The following is a 16910-nucleotide window of genomic DNA, read 5'->3' as shown; positions in this document are numbered from 1 at the left end:
CCCGCGGAGGTATGAAATTTTTATAAACTCAAAACTCTACTTCAATGTTCGTGGCGAACCGGAAAACCGCTCCAAGCACGCCTTTGGTGCGCGTGGTGGGATGGGACCCCGGTGCGGCACCTACGGCGAGGCGGGGTCGCTCATAGGTACCCCCAAGCGGGGGGAAAGCAAAACTGTCATTTTTCATAAAAAATGCTTTTTAAAACCCCATGCACGCCTTTAGTGCGCGTGGTGGGAGAAAAACAAAAATACAACTGCCACGGTGTCTCACCAACACCAACCGTGCACGTCTTTAGTGACGTGGCGGGTAGGCGGCCTCTTGGTTTTTTTTCCCTTGACGGGGGAGACGTCGGGAGGTTGCCGAAATTTTGTCTGAAATACAGACAAGGACTTGGAGCAAATTGGACTTATGGACCTGATTCAAATGATCTAAATAAATATGAACTCAAGTCTAAAAAAAAAAGAAGAAGAATATGATTTTAGACATTTGAACTCAAGCAAAAGTGCTTGAGTTGGACCACAGGGGACATAGAACTTCGGCTTGCCACTTGAACTTGAACTCAAAAGACTTGAACAAAAAATGAAGTCGGACTTAATTGAACACACATGGACAGCAGGGGAGTTAGACTTGAATTTGCAACCAAGCTTGTGGACTTTTGAACCACAAAGAACTCAATTTGAAGTTGGACTTGGATCGAACTTGCACAATGAATTCGACTTGGAATAAGCAACAAATTAAATTGAACAATGAACTTGATTGAACACTTTTGACTCAAACTTGAACTTGTATTTTGAGTCTCATTTGATTCAAAATCAAGTAGAACTTGATTTGAATGATGATATCAAAGCTCCAATGGAATGATAAGGAGTTGTCACTTTAATTTAAGGGTAAAGTACTCTCAAATGTCATGCAAACAAGTGAAGATTCATGCACAAATTCATTTCAAACTTGACATGGAATTTTTGTATGATGATATTTGATTTACAACATCCATCTCAAATCATGCTTACAAATGAGCAGAGATGATCATAGTGGTGCAAGTATTGACAATGTATGATGAGCGCAATCCATCCAACATGTTAGCACACAAAGTGAATGAGCTAAATCTACATACAAACAACAGTAATAGTAGTACTTCATAGAGGATGAATCTTTTATGGACGATAGAGATTGGTGTACAAATGGATGTGATAGTTCTCCAATCGGAACTAGTGAAGGATGTGAGGTGTCACTTATGAATAAGTGATGTGGAAAACATGCTACAAACACATTTAAATGGTGTACAACAATTCCCTGTGAACAATTACTTATGATGATTGAGATTTTCATATCTCACCCACAAGCAACAATCAATAGAAATCATGAGAAAGGTGACAATGTGCTTACAGGCAATGGAAATTGAAAAGTATATATAGTTGATGGCAGGAAAGTATTGATAATGCAAGTTCACTATGCATCCTACAAGTTATTTCTAAGGAGGACGAATGATTTGTAATGTTCGTTATGACTTACACACAAGCAAGAGATGTGGCAAAGTGAGCAAAACACATAAGGAACATAATAAGTATGAATAAATGCAAGCAATGCAAGAAGATTTGCAATACATACATTCTCTTTACAAATACGGATGTACGTATAATATGTCACTTATGGGTAGATGCAGAAGGACTTCAGTAAATGCAATATCCTGAAGTCAATTTCAGCCTATAAATGAATACATCTACCTGTATATGAGCAACAATAACGAATGTACTGAAAAGGCCAATGAATGTAACCACCTATTGTACACCTAACATGTCATCCACAAGAAAGTTATAAAGGAGTTACAACAGATACAAACATACACAATTAAGGCAGGAGATTAGTTAGTGCACTATGATCCGCCTACAAAAATCAATAAATAGTGCACGACAGTCTACCTGTACAAAGTAGAAAACAACTCCCTTCAAAAGCTGCTACATCACGCCACCGGATCTGCAATCTCCGTACAAGCAGACAAAAGACGTCTACAAATATTTTAAAGTACCCCAACATGTGCACCGTAATTTGTATACACATAGGTACACAAAAGGGGTAAATGTAATCAAAAAACTGCAAGGGCCCCGACGAGCGTGTTATTGGTACACACGTGACGTCTAGGGATGCTGCGCGGGTTGCTAAATTTTAACCCGATCCTCCTAAACAGGTAAAAAGGAGTAGACTTGGTATAATTACAAAATGCCTCCAAACACATGCATGGGCCCCAGCGAGCGTGTTATTGGTACACACGTGACGTCTAGGGATGCTGCGCGGGTCAATAAGTGAATTCAAGTTCGAACCCGATCCTCTTATACAGATCAATATGAGTTGACAAGGTTCGAACCAACAAACAAATATGTGGCCGTGACGACCAGAATATTTGTTTTAATACATTCATATTAGGCATTCAAAGCCTAAAATCAAGAGAATTCACTCTCGAAGGCATAAAACCTACGAAACCCGATCCTCTGTCGACTGCCAGACAGAGTCGACAATGTTTAAGCTTTAAATTTAAATAACCCCTAACACCCCGATGATGGCCGCGTTGAACAAAAATCTCAACCAGAGGGGTCCATTCCAAATAATTTTCAATGCCGTTCCAAATATCCCAAAACCCAAAAACTCCACAAAAATCCTAAAATTTCAAAAATATTTAAAAATGAAACTATCAATCCCAACACTTAAAGCAAAGCCCATCCACCCACCGCAACAGTCTGCCGGGGTGGACAAATTCAAATAAACTCTAGCTCACAAAGAGCCAAATCCCTAGTCGAAAATATCACTAGGATCCATTCTCAAACAATCTCTTGCCAGTAAGGACGTGGTACGTGTCCTCTAACCGGCGGTTTTGCCGTCAAATGGCACCGCAGGATAAACGGTTATGACCCGGGGCCCTCTGAACCGAGTGGTTTTGCCGCCAAATGGCACCACGAAATACCGGTTATGGCCAGCGCCGTTACGTTCCTTATTGGCATCAAATCCTTGAGATATGAATCAATAGGATATGATCGATAGGGCACAAAGCCCTCTGTCAGCTAAGGTGGATTCAATTTTGTCCCCTTAGACAAATATTCATCCCCGGTCTATAAGGTCCCCTTGGACGAAGCAACCCATGGCTGTCGACAAGGATCCTTCTGTCAGGTTGGGTCGACTACCTCCTATGACTAAGTAGATCAGGGACTACGATGGCCCGGGACGACGAAACCATGAGATCTTGATCGGGTCCATCATCCATTACCCCACCATCCGCTTTAAGTGCAAGATGGTGTAATTTCTATTTAAATATCAAATCTTCCAACCTAAATACCCAAATTTAAACCCAATTTCCAAATCTGAATCTATGCTGCTACTATATGCCTAATACGTATTCTCTATACGTATCTGATCGACGACTAGCCTTAATCGAAAGTTCTCTCTCGTGATCGGGAGGGGTAATTAACTATAGGGGCTTGCGCCTATAGGAAACCAGAACTCAGATCATAAAGTCCTCACAAAATGAGGGTGAAATCTCTGGGTAGTGTCTTATCTACAAACCCATCTGCCTTCCAAAATTTACCCCGGAACTTAGTTCGTTAAAACTTCCCTCGCTCAAATAAAAGCAAAATGAAAAGCGGGCCGAGGCCGGGGCCGAATTTTCGGAGCCCACACTCTAAGAGTAAATCTACTCATCCACCTAAGCATCCTCATCTCAACAATACTTAACTTAATATTATGCTTCTCTTTTAATGGCCAACATTTTGCGCCATAAAACATTATAGGTCTCACACAACAAACCCGAAGCATTCCTCTACTTTAACCATCCAACTTGAATTCTACTAATAATATCCTCATCTATTTCACTATCACTCTGAACAATGTACCCAAGATATCTACAATGAATACACTTATTAAGGACTTGATCGCTCAAAGTTACAAACCCCAACTAGATCTACTACCACTAAAATTACACTCAATGTATTTAGTTTTAGATCTACTCAAATAAAAACCTTTAGACTCTAAGGTTGACCTCTATAATTCGAGTTTACCTTGAACTCCTTCTCTAGTCTTATTAATAAGAAGAATATCATCAGCAAAAAGCATACACCATGGTACATCCTCTTGCAAATGCAAATGTATATATGCAAGATTTTTATTTTTTGTCCTGTACCTTTTATAGCTTGTTCCTTTCGCATTAATTATCTCTCCGCTTATTGTGCATCCTTCGCCCTACATTGCTACCTTCCATTATTAATGTTCATAGTGGCTTTAACGTTAAGTTGAAATTTATTTTACTTGAATGAGCAAATTCGGGAAAACTATCTTTCAACTTCTCTAAAATGGAATTCTTATCTCGTGTATCAGATATAATATTCTTAACCTACTTAATCTCTTGCGACTTGTTTTCTTCTTGTGCTCTTCTTCCACATTAATTTTGTGTAGTAGCTTCTCTGAATGTTGTCATAGATTTGCACTGCATATTTGTTCTTTCCTATTCACCGAGATTTCTATTCTCTTTTCTCTTTTCAGGTCGGCCTGAATAATATCAAGGAGACTGATTTTGTTAATGTCACAATCCAGTCCCTAATGCGAGTTACACCTCTAAGGAATTTCTTTCTCATTCCTGAGAATTATCTGAACAGCAAGTCTCCTCTTGTTCATCGTTTTGGTGAATTGACACGGAAAATTTGGCATTCGAGGAACTTCAAAGGACAGGTAATTTTGTTAATATTTTTTTTATCAGGACATGCATTATATGTGCTAAAGAAATGTGAGTAGCATTCTTTATTCGCAGGTCAGCCCACATGAGTTTCTTCAAGCAGTCATGAAGGCTAGTAATAAGCGTTTCCAGATTGGTGTTCAATCTGATCCAGTTGAATTTATGTCTTGGTTATTGAATACATTGCACGCAAAGCTCAGGCATCCAAAGAACAAAAACAAAAGCATTATCCATGATTGTTTTCAGGTGCCAATTATGGACAACCTCGTGGTTTTATTCTTTTAAATCTTAGTTTTAAATTGCTTTAATTGATTTTTTTCCTCATGTCAGGGAGAGTTGGAGGTTGTGAAAGAGATCCACAAGAGACTAATAGAGATGAAAGAGAATGGGGATGGGGAGGGCAAAGATGGTGCTCCTGATGGAAATAATATTGCAAGTGAAACATCACGAGTGCCCTTCTTGATGCTTGGTCTTGATTTGCCTCCACCTCCTCTTTTTAAGGATGCAATGGAGAAGAATATCATACCACAAGTATGCATTTTTTTTTCTATTTTAATAAGTACAATAACTTTAAAGTTTGACAGTTACTTGAAACTAATTTTTTAACCGGCATTTTACTTGTGCCTATGCATGAGAGAATGGGCGAATTCCCCGATAAATATTACTTGAGTGCACTTCTGCTGTGGTTGTCATGTATAAACTGCGACCACACAATGAACGGGTAGCAAGCACTTAAGATTGCAGTTTTTTTTTTTTGAACCTGCAGTTGGAAATACCTTTTGTCATTCTTTCTGAATTGCTGCTCAACTTTCTGTCTGTCTTACTGTCATTGTGCAAGTAGTTTCCATGATATGAAGTCTTATTGTGATATTTGAAGCAAAGCGAGTTAGAATACTGAATAAAATGTTCATAAAATAAAAAGATTATAATTAATAGAACATGTATTGAGGATATAGTATATAATTTTAATGATTGTAAATTTAACAAATATAAGTTAATACTATTAAAATATAAAATGATACCTATTGAAGATAAGGTGACTGAAAATAAATTGAGATAATTTTGATACGTATAATGATTGGTAGTAATTGAATCAATTAGATGATTTAATAAAATTATCATTGAAGGATTTGGAAAATAAGTGTAGGCCTATGATTACATAAATAGATGTTCAAAATAATTTGTGAGTATATATTTAACAACTTAAACATCACTCAATAGGAACGAATAAAAAGTGAGGAGTTATAATGCTAGCTCAAAATAGTTGGGATAAGATAAATGATAATGATATATATATGTTATAGGTTCAAGTATCTTGGGTATATAGATGAGAATATACCTTATAGTTTGAAGTATTTAAAATGAAAAAAGGACCTTAAAGGTATTGTGTAATAAGGGAATATCATGGAGGTTTAAAGGTAAATTTTATGAATTGAAATTATGCTGGCTATATTATATGGATTTGAGCTTTTGGGCAATAAAGCAGTTGTTGATTGCCAAGTTAAGCATAATAGAAACGAGAATATTAAGATGTATTAGCATCAAAAGATTCAAAATCAATGAGGATTGATTATGAAATGATTATATTAGAAGGATAGTGGAAATATCATCTATCGAATATGGTAGTAGAACTTAAACTTCAATAGTTTGGACATTTAAAAAGGATGGAAAATGCACGCATTTGATGGGTTGATTAAAATTTGTGTTGACTGATTAAACCTGAGGTGATATAAGTAGAGTTTGTTCAAGAAGAGTTGCAAACAAGGTATTTAACATCCATGCAACACTTAGTAATCATTGAAGAATCCCCATACAACACTTAGCAAACCCCCATACAAGAAAAATATGTAAAAATAGAATGAATCATCAGGATGCTTACCAATTTTCAAAGTTAAACACCATTCTCGTATTTTTTTTAAGAAAAATACTTGCACAAGAAATATTGATAATAAGATTTTTCAAGCTTAACAATTAGGGTGATCATTGAAGTATTGCTTGTAGAGAAACTTCCTTTGCTGCCTCTAACAAGCTTTTGCTAAAGATTTACTCATATCATGGAGTGTTGACGTCTATTGCCCAATTTGTCTTGTGCATGATTATCTCTTGCACTTAAGAGGAGGCCATAGTCTTAATCATGGATGGCCCCAATTTGTTTTGTGACAATTGTGCCATTTGTGTATGGAGTGGGTTTACTTTGCATTACAAATGAATTTGAGTGCCCACATATGTTTTAATAGGAATATGCGCTTTAGCAGAAAGTTGCTTAATTAAAAGTTTAAAACTGATTTAAAACTTAAGAGGGTGGATTAGGCGTTTGAAGCACTTCAGAATATTCTTTGAAATCGTTTTAAACTTAAAATCTAAATTTTAAATACATGAAAATGAATACTTAAGCAATTAAACAATTTAAACAAACACACAACACAAAGTGTAAGTTACGTTTAAGATGGCTTATACAAATGTGAGTGATTTGACAATAAGTGATTTGAACTTGAGTTTCATTAATTAGAACAAGCACAAGTCAACCTCTTAATTGACAAAATAAATCAATAATGTTCTAAGGTGTATGTGTATGTGAATAAATAAGTGATGTGAAATATAGCTTGTAAGGCCAAAGTAAATTCTCTACTCAAACCAACAAACTATTGTTTACTATGATATAACAAACACCAAAATCACACACAAACCAAAACCGGACAAAAACTAATGTCCGCAAGATATTGTAAGTTGATAATGTACTGATAATGCTAAAAATATTGTAAGTTTAAGTGCAATTAGAGAAATCTATTGGACAGCTTAACAGGTGTTCATGCCAAACCTATAAACCATAAAACTAAACAAGTTAATATGGTAAGAAAATAATTTTAATTATAACATGTTGTCTTCCTTACTTTTTCTAGGTTGAATCAAACTCAATAGTTTGCAATGAATTATATTAGAAGTCTAAAACACTCACTAAGCTATATCATAACCCTGGAGTCTTGAATCTCCGTTGTAATCTTCAGGAATCGTACACTTGAGCTCGTTCTCAAGCAATCAAACTCCAAGCTAGTAGTGGAAGCATTTTCCATCTTAATGTTTGCTAAAAAATAATTAATTTGAAAATAAGATACTTAACAAATCATTAGAATATAACAATATTTTTGTAACACAAGTCATATAGGTTTTCACTTGCGTTATATCATAACCCTGGAGTTTTGAATCTCCACTTCAGTCTTCATGAATTGTATACTGAGCTCATCCTCAAGCAATCAATCTCCAAGCTAGTAGTGGAAGCATTGTTCATCATGTTTGTTAGAAAATAATCAATCAGAAAATAAAATACTTTGCAAATCATTAGATTACAAAATATAATTTGTAATCATTAATAAACACAGATCAAATAGATTTATGGGGTTGATAATGTAGTGTGAAACGACATCTTACTTGTACTTCAATGATCAAGCAATATGAGGGCGGGTCATGTTGTCAACTTGTCATATGCTTATGAGCATCTGAGAATGTAAAGGCAGCTCTTTGTTTATGCAAACATTTTTAAAGGAGAAGTGGCAACCAATTTCCGGTCGAGTAAAAATTCTAGTGATGCATATTAAACATTTTGATTTTCATTTGTATGAATTGCGAGGAGATTAATCCTCTTATAGATTGACTCATTCTATCAAAATTTCAACACCGTATAGAACCCACTAATAAGCCAAGTGTTTCGTTGACAAACTCATTATGGATCAAAATAATCTTAGTAGCAATGCCTTAAGTTTATAAAAAAAGATATAAGCAGTTTTTGATTGATTTTGTTATTTTATGTAAGTTTTTTCTTTGACCATATTTTCCAATTTAGAAAAATGGAATTTTGTGCTCCATGGAGATATTCAGGTACAATAGGGACTTGCTTTGTCCCAGCATCTATAACTATTGGATCCCAGTTGATGAGGACATCAGAGCATGAATCGTATGTCAGAGGCGTAGCCATCGATCTATGACCACGATCGATCGTTGTAGTTTTGGGTCATTTTCATGTATTTGTCTTTTATTATTTATTTTTTAATTATTTTCCCGTTTTACCCCTTACTTAAGGGAGGTTGTATGTAAGCCCTAAGGGCATTGTCGTCTTCTTATTTTGAGTCCTTTTTTAAGAGGCTATTTATAGCCCTCATGTTGCTCTTCCAAAGTTAATGAATGATTATTATGAAAAATTTCTTGCACTTGTGTGTTTGAGAGCGTTTGAGAGTTTTTGGAGAGAACTTTGGAGAAATCCCTAGGAAGGGAAAATCGGATCACCCACCAACTTTGGAAACAGCCGGGTTCGTGGTTCTACCTTCTCTATCTTCTTCTCCCCTCTTACCTCCCTCAACTAGCCGCCGGCCTAGAGCTCCTCCCCATTGGCTTAAGTTGCCAACCATTATACAACTCCTCCTCTCCCTTGGTTAAACCTAACTCCCCTTCCACCATCACCCGACCGCTTCTCCCCTCACCACCATCCACGGCCTCCACCTTGCCGCCGGCCCTCTTTGGCCCCTCCCTCTTTTCCCACTTGCTCTCAATTCTTTCCTAAATTAGGTTTCATAAATTTGATAACTCATATTTGAATAAATTCAAATCAAATTGAATTACAAATGGTTACTTAAATTATGGGTCTTATTGTAGGAAACCTATTAAATCAATTCTTATTTAAATTTTAAATTAAGAGAGGATGGGATATTTCTTTCCAATCTTGATTTATTAATTAAGCAAGCATTAGTTACCACATTAAATCCCTTCCTTCCTACATAAGCCGCCGGCCCCCTCATGGGATTAAAATTAAATTAGTTTCCTAATGCTACCTCATTTTCTTGGAAACAATTCAAGCCTTTCTCTGAGCCAATTCTCCAAGAGGTCACGTCAAAATCTGTCCACTTATTTCAGCCTCCTGAAGTGGAAATAATTCCAAAATCTGGCCACAATTCAGCCGCCTCCTCCTGAACTGTTTTGCTTGATCCTCAAAACTTAGCCGTCTCATAAGTCTCATGCACTCCAAGTTGCTGCCAGAATTTTCTGCACTTTCCCTTTGGTTTGCCTTCAACCTGAAAGCTTCCAAAGGCTGCATCAAGGAAGCAGTTTGCTGGCTACTAGATCCCACTAGCTCCCCATCACCATAGTATCCTCAACAAAGCTTGTCCTTGCCGTCCAACACTTCCCAACTCAAAGCAGCAAAACATCTATGGATGGCTGATTCAGAACAGACTACGACCTTCTCCTACTTGAATTCTTGAGGGAAACTTCTTTCTCGCAAAAGGATTTTTCAAGGCGAGCAAAGGATCATTACATTCCACACTTCGACGCTTGGGAGAGACTTCTTCTCCTCCAATTGAACCTTCACGAGAAGCTACGACAAACTTCTTCAACACCTCGCCTACTTGTTTCCGGATTTTGATAAAGGTGAACTTCTTCCTCTTTTTTTATTTACTTTTCTAATCCCCCAATCTTGTAGGTGATGGAGATTCACAAGGAACCGAGCTTCACCTTTGCCTAAGCTTAGTAAACGTAGGATTTTATCTCGCCATTGCCAAAGCTTAGTAAACGGAGGATTGAGTGCACTTTTATTTGCTTCTAATCTTATTGTTAGATTAGGGATTTTTGTTGAAAACTATTCTATTTGCATGAATTGATTTTCTATGTTGTTTTGATAATTCAAGCGCTTAGTGTGCAACTTAGCCTAAACGGAAGTGATCACTCTTATGTTTTATTTGATTGTTTGAATTTGCTAATAGTTCTAATATTAATTGCTCTTATCAAGAAATCGTGCAATTCTTAATGCATCCATTTAAAAAACATTTTAGTCCTGCATCATCTGGTATCAGAGCATGGTTAGCTTAGGATTTTCATAGTAGAATTCATCCTAAGGCTTGTTGAAATCATGCTTAGTTATTTCCACATGCATAACATTTATAAAAATATTTTAATCTTCACTTACATTTGCTGTCCAGAAATTTCTGCAAACATTTAGTGAGCATCAAGTGTTGATTTTGGGTATTTAAGTGTTGTCATCTTTGTAATAACTCTTCTAGTTGTCTAAGAACACTTTGCACTTTGTTTTAGTTGCTGTCCAAATAATTCCTGCACCATTTAGTGTCATTCTAGGGAGTCTACTCTTGTGATAGGTGATGTCCACAACTTTGTTTCACTCCCAAATAACCCCTAGTGTCTAGCAATGGACCCGGAACAACTAGGAAGGACTTTAGACTTGTTGGTAGGCCAAATGAACAATATTAGCCAACAACTTAAAGAGAACCAAGTCGACCTAGCTGAGCTCCGTAGGAACACCACTGAGCTCGAGAGTACCCTACTCCCTACACCCCATTTAGACCAACTTCCATGTATGGGGATGATACCTACCCGGATGAGAGGCAACACCGTGCCAATCATCGAGCTCCGTACCACGGACATGACCCACGTCATGATCCAGATTTGGATGAAAGGCAGCACCGTGCCAATCATCGAGCACCTTACCACGGACATGACCCACGTCATGATCCATATGCACCACTTATGAAAAATATTAAGGTTGACGCTCCTACCTTTGATGGCACACTCGATCCCCAGCTCTTCCTGGACTGGGTCAAAGGTATGGACAGTTTCTTTAAGTGGTATGACATCTCCGAGGCTAGGAAGGTCAGTTTTGCGGAGATGAAGCTCACGGGTAGGGCAAGTCAATTTTGGGCCAACTTAGAGAGCCTTAGGGAAGCTAGGAATGATTACCCCATTGTCGATTGGCCGTCCATGAAGCGGGAACTTAAGCAGAAGTACTGGCCTCCGTCGTACTTCCCCCGACTATTGGACAGGTGGAATAGACTGACTCAAGGCAACAAACCAGTGAAGGAGTACATCGCCTCTTTCGATGACTTCTTTATTCGCTGCAAAGGGGAGACCTCTACCACCCCCGCGCAGATCTTTTCTATATTTCGAACCGGGTTGCGAGAGGATCTTCGGAATGAGCTGTTTGTCCTGAATGTCACTACATTGGAAAATGCCTACAGCTTAGTGCTTGATCTAAAGGAGACCCGTTCACAGCACCTGAGTCGTTCACATGACTCTAGGCCTTCCTACAGACCTTCTGGTAGTTCCACCCCTCACACCCCCACTGCCCAACCAACCCCGTTAAGCACTACCCGACCCTTGTCTAGTTCCCCCACTCCTCGTCCTGATGTTAGAAGTAAACCTCCCACTCCGGATACCCCTCGATCTAACCCTGGGACCAAATACTTTAGATGTCAGGGGTATGGGCATATCGCCTCTCAGTGCTCTAGTTCCTATAAAGTCACGATTATCAAGGAGATCACTGAAGCGGAATTCGATCCCGAAATCGACCAGATTCACCAAGTGGACAATGATGGTGATTTCTTTAAGGATGATGACGACACTGTTGTCATCCAGTACATCCAGAAAATTGACACTTCTCCCACCTGCGTGGCGAGATGTGCACTGTACCACCAACGACTGGCATAGGACTACGATCTTTCACACCTACACTAAAATCAAGGATAAGAACTGTAAAGTCGTCGTGGATAGTGGTAGCTGCATCAATGTTGTCTCCTCCAGCATGGTGTCTAAGCTTGGCCTGTCTGCCCCGAACCCTTATAAGGTAGCTTGGGTCAACACCACTGCCTTGGAGGTAAAAGAACGTAGTTTTATACCTATCTCCTTTGCTGACTATAAGGAGAATGCTTTGTGTGATGTGTTGATCATGAATGTTGGACAAATCCTTCTAGGTCGCCCCTGGCTATTTGACAACGATGTCCACATCTATGGTCGTTCAAACATCTGCGTGTTTGAAAATGAGGGCAAAAAGATCAAGCTTTTGTCATCACAGCCTCGGGTTTCGGATGATCCTGAATCCAACCCTGTCAAATCCAAGAAGAGACTGAACCTGATAGCCGCCATAGCCCAGAGCGTGCCTGTACACACCTTAGTCGATCATGAGACTCCCATTGAGTCTGACGAATTAGTCCCTCATGAGAGTCAGTTCACACCTAGTAGACTTGTTGAGATCCATCCTGATGGTCTTCCCGATCCATTACCCCCGATTAGAGGCATTTCATATGTTCTAGATCCAGTCCTTGGAGCCTCCCTATCTGATCGTATCCCAGTTGGACTCGACTACCATGATTTAGTGACTTGCACCCTTGGTTTAGGTCCTTCTAAAATTGTTTACGGGTTCACACCAGACTGCCACTAAACCTTATTTCCATGTGTTCTAGGCATAGGAATTTTGAGTCTGCATCATCATTTTCATTTCATATGCATGGGTCTCATAAAGAAATTGCACGACAACTTAAAAAGAGCAATAACGATTACAAACTATATGCCGATCTGAAATGAAAATTTAGAACTTTTGAGGTTGGTGACTCCGTGATGGTGCGGATTCGTCCGGAACAGTTAAGGAGCTGTATGCTAAGAGTGCTGGACCATTCAAAATGACTAAGAAATTCCATGATAATGTCTGTAAAATAGTTATGCCTGCAGAATTCAACTTCAATCCCTCTTTTAACATAAAAGATCTAGTTGCATATGAAGGTCCTGAATTCAACCTATCAAATCCACTCATACAGCAGCCTTGTGTGACCCCACTGTGTGAGAACCCAAGCCCACCTCTACTACCAAATAATCCCCAATCACCCATGGCAGAAAAGGTGAACTCGACTCTAAGTGATGACATCATCTCCACAAGAGAAGGTGCACGATAGAGATATTTGATCAGGTGGAGAGGAAAGCCCAAGTCAGATGATACTTGGCTGGATCGCGAGGAGCTGCAGCAGTTTGACCTCGATGCATTAGAGATCTACAAGAGCACCACAGATGTTTACTCGACGGAGTCGAGTTTCCTCCCACCTCGGGAGAATGATGAGGACATCAGAGAATGAATCGTATGTCAGAGGCGTAGCCATCGATTTACGGCCACGATCGAGTCATTGTATTTTTGAGTCATTTTCATGTATTTGTCGTTTGTTATGTTATTTGTCTTTTATTATTCATGTTTTAATTGTTTTCCTGTTTTACCCCTTACTTAAGGGAGGTCGTGTGTAAGCCCTAAGAGCATTGTCGTCTTCTTATTTTGAGTTATTTTGTAAGAGGTTATTTATAGCCCTCATGCTGCTCTTCCAAAGTTAATGAATGATTATTATGAAAAATTTCTTGCACTTGTGTGTTTGAGAGCGTTTGAGAGTTCTTGGAGAGAACTTTGGAGAAATCCCTAGGAGAGGGAGAATCATATCACCCACCAACCTTGGAGACGACCGAGTTCGTGGTTCTACCTTCTCTATCTTCTTCTCCCCTCTTTCCTCCCTCAACTAGCCGCCGGCCTAGAGCTCCTCCCCATTGGCTTAAGTTGCCGGCCACCATACAACTCCCCCTCTCCCTTGGTTAAAACTAACTCCCCTTCCACCATCACCCGACCCCTTCTCCCCTCACCACCACCCATGGCCTCCACCTTGCCGCCGGCCCTCTTTGGCCCCTCCCTCTTTTCTCACTTGCTCTCACTTCTTTCCTAAATTAGGTTTCATAAATTTGGTAACTCATATTTGAATAAATTCAAATCAATTTGAATTACAAATGGTTATTTAAATTATGAGTCTTATTTTAGGAAACCTATTAAATCAATTTTTATTTAAATTTTAAATTAAGAGAGGATGAGATATTTCTTGCCAATCTTGATTTATTAATTAAGCATTAGTTACCACATTAAATCCCTTCCTTCCTACATAAGCCGCCGGCTCCCTCATGGGATTAAAATTAAATTAGTTTCCTAATGCTACCTCCTTTTCTTGGAAACAATTGAAGCCTTTCTCTGAGCCAATTCTCCAAGAGGTCACGTCAAAATCTGTCCACTTATTTCAGCCTCCTGAATTGGAAATAATTCCAAAATCTGGCCACAATTCACCCGCCTCCTCCTGAACTGTTTTGCTTGGTTTTATTTCTCCAAAATCCTCCCAAAACTGAGTCGTCTCATAAGTCTCCTGCACTCCCAGTTGCTGCTTGAATTTTCTGCACTTTCCCTTTGGTTTGCCTTCAACCTGAAAGCTTCCAAAGGCTGCTTCAAGGAAGCAGTTTGCTGCCTACTAGTTCCCATTGGCTCCCCATCACCATAGTATCCTCAACAAAGCTTGTCCTTGCCGTCCAACACTTCCCAACTCAAAGCAGCAAAACATCTATGGATGGCTGATCCAGAACAGACTACGACCTTCTCCCACTTGAATTCTTGAGGGAAACTTCTTTCTCGCAAAAGGATTTTTCAAGGCGAGCAAAGGATCATTACATTCCACACTTTGACGCTTGGGAGAGACTTCTTCTCCTTCACGAGAAGCTACATCAAACTTCTTCAACACCTCGCCTACTTGTTTCTTGATTTTGATAAGGGTGAACTTATTCCCCTTTTTTTTATTTACTTATCTAATCCCCCTAATCTTGTAGGTGATGGAGATTCACAAGGAACCGAGCTTCACCTTTGCCTAAGCTTAGTAAACGTAGGATTTTATCTCGCCATTGCCAAAGCTTAGTAAACGTAGGATTGAGTGCACTTTTATTTGCTTCTAATCTTATTGTTAGATTAGGGATTTTTGTTGAAAACTATTCTATTTGCATGAATTGATTTTCTATGTTGTTTTGATAATCCAAGTGCTTAGTGTGCAACTTAGCCTAAAGGGAAGTGACCACTCTTATGTTTTATTTGATCGTTTGAATTTGCTAATAGTTCTAATCTTAATTGCTCTTATCAAGAAATCATGCAATTCTTAACGGATCCATTTAAAAAACATTTTAGTCCTGCATCACCAGTTCTCTCTTACATTGTACATGAATTATAGCTGCCAAATTTCCATTGTTCCGCAGCTGCATCCATTTTTTTATCTGCCAATGTTATTGTTCTGATAACTATGTATTTGTGTTCTAAATTCAATAATGAGGTCTACAGAGTCTCTCTCTCTCTCTCTCATGTATATATTGATGTATATATTGGGGTGGGTTACATTTCTGATATTTTTTTTTCCATTCTAGGTTCCTCTTTTCAACATATTAAAGAAATTTGATGGTGAGACTGTTACGGAGGTTGTTCGACCTTGCATTGCTAGGATGAGATACCGAGTTAAGAAACTTCCAAAATATGTAATTCTTCACATGCGTAGATTTACCAAAAATAACTTCTTCGTAGAAAAGAACCCCACTCTAGGTATGTTGTTGCTTTCTTTATACATAGTTACAGCCGTCCAACTTAAAAATTTCTTCTTTCTGAGTGACTTTTTTTTTTTACTGTTTTTTCATTCTCCAAACAGTGAACTTTCCTGTGAAGAACCTTGAATTGAAGGATTACATCCCTTTGCCCACCCCAAAGGAGAATGAGAAACTAAAATCAAAATATGATCTCATTGCAAACATAGTTCATGATGGGAAGCCAGGTGAAGGTTATTACAGGGTTTTTGTCCAATGCAAATCAGAAGAATTATGGTATGATTTACAAATAAGTTGAACCTTAAGCTAATCTCCCATCTTGCTTTATCTCTTTTAATGGAAACCTTTCTGCCTCTATGATGATTTTCAGGTATGAAATGCAGGACCTTCATGTAACAGAAACTCTTCCTCAAATGGTTGCTCTCTCAGAGGCCTACATGCAGATTTACGAACAGCATGAATGAGCAAATGATGCGCAGCTTTGGAAATCCATTTTTGTTACTTCACAATCTTTGAGGGCCTTTCAATGGATGAAAAGGTTGGTGCTCTCCAGATGTGCCTTTTACTGAACATGTAAGTATTAATGAATTGCATGGATCTTGCTGTGCTACTGTTATTTATAGCTAAACTGATTAATCCTATAATCTTCTGCTCAGATGGCGAAAATGTTATGAAAAATATTAGCTCAGGTCATATTTTAATCAAGTTGACTCTTTGCTTAGTTTGAAATGATTTTCTTACTGCTTTGTAAAGCAATTTTTTAATAAAGAATTTTTTAAATTAAACATTTTTGTATTAGAAAACTGTTTTAGAAAACGATAAAAAGCTATCCCAACTAAGCCTTAGGTTTCGTTTGGGACGGCAATTTTATTGCTTCTTGAAACAAAATTTTAGTTAAAAATTTGAACTTTTTTTTTTTTCACTAAAACTCTGTTTTAATAATCAATAAAAATGCTGTCCCAAACGAAGCCTTAATATCATTGTATTTACTTCAACATG

The 16910-nt window shown here is 38.3% G+C and overlaps 1 protein-coding gene across 3 annotated transcripts in view; it reads left to right on the top strand.

Annotated features, from left to right (window-relative positions):
• Window positions 1-16640, top strand: part of LOC110100526 (U4/U6.U5 tri-snRNP-associated protein 2) — a 27441-nt gene extending 10801 nt beyond the window's left edge. For all 3 annotated transcript variants that reach the window (XM_020828059.2, XM_020828062.2, XM_020828060.2), the window contains exons 5-10: window positions 4526-4711; window positions 4791-4961; window positions 5046-5246; window positions 15741-15912; window positions 16016-16187; window positions 16282-16640. In XM_020828059.2, the coding sequence (XP_020683718.1) occupies window positions 4526-4711; window positions 4791-4961; window positions 5046-5246; window positions 15741-15912; window positions 16016-16187; window positions 16282-16375 (996 nt within the window). In that variant the 3' untranslated portion in view covers window positions 16376-16640. The remainder of the gene's footprint in view (window positions 1-4525; window positions 4712-4790; window positions 4962-5045; window positions 5247-15740; window positions 15913-16015; window positions 16188-16281) is intronic.
• The last annotated feature ends 270 nt before the right edge of the window (window positions 16641-16910 follow it).

This window comes from Dendrobium catenatum, unplaced genomic scaffold, assembly GCF_001605985.2.
Source record: "Dendrobium catenatum unplaced genomic scaffold, ASM160598v2 fragScaff_scaffold_716, whole genome shotgun sequence".
NCBI lineage: Eukaryota > Viridiplantae > Streptophyta > Magnoliopsida > Asparagales > Orchidaceae > Dendrobium > Dendrobium catenatum.
The sequence above is the reverse complement of the archived record's forward strand: the minus strand, read 5'-3'. Positions and strand labels throughout refer to the sequence as shown.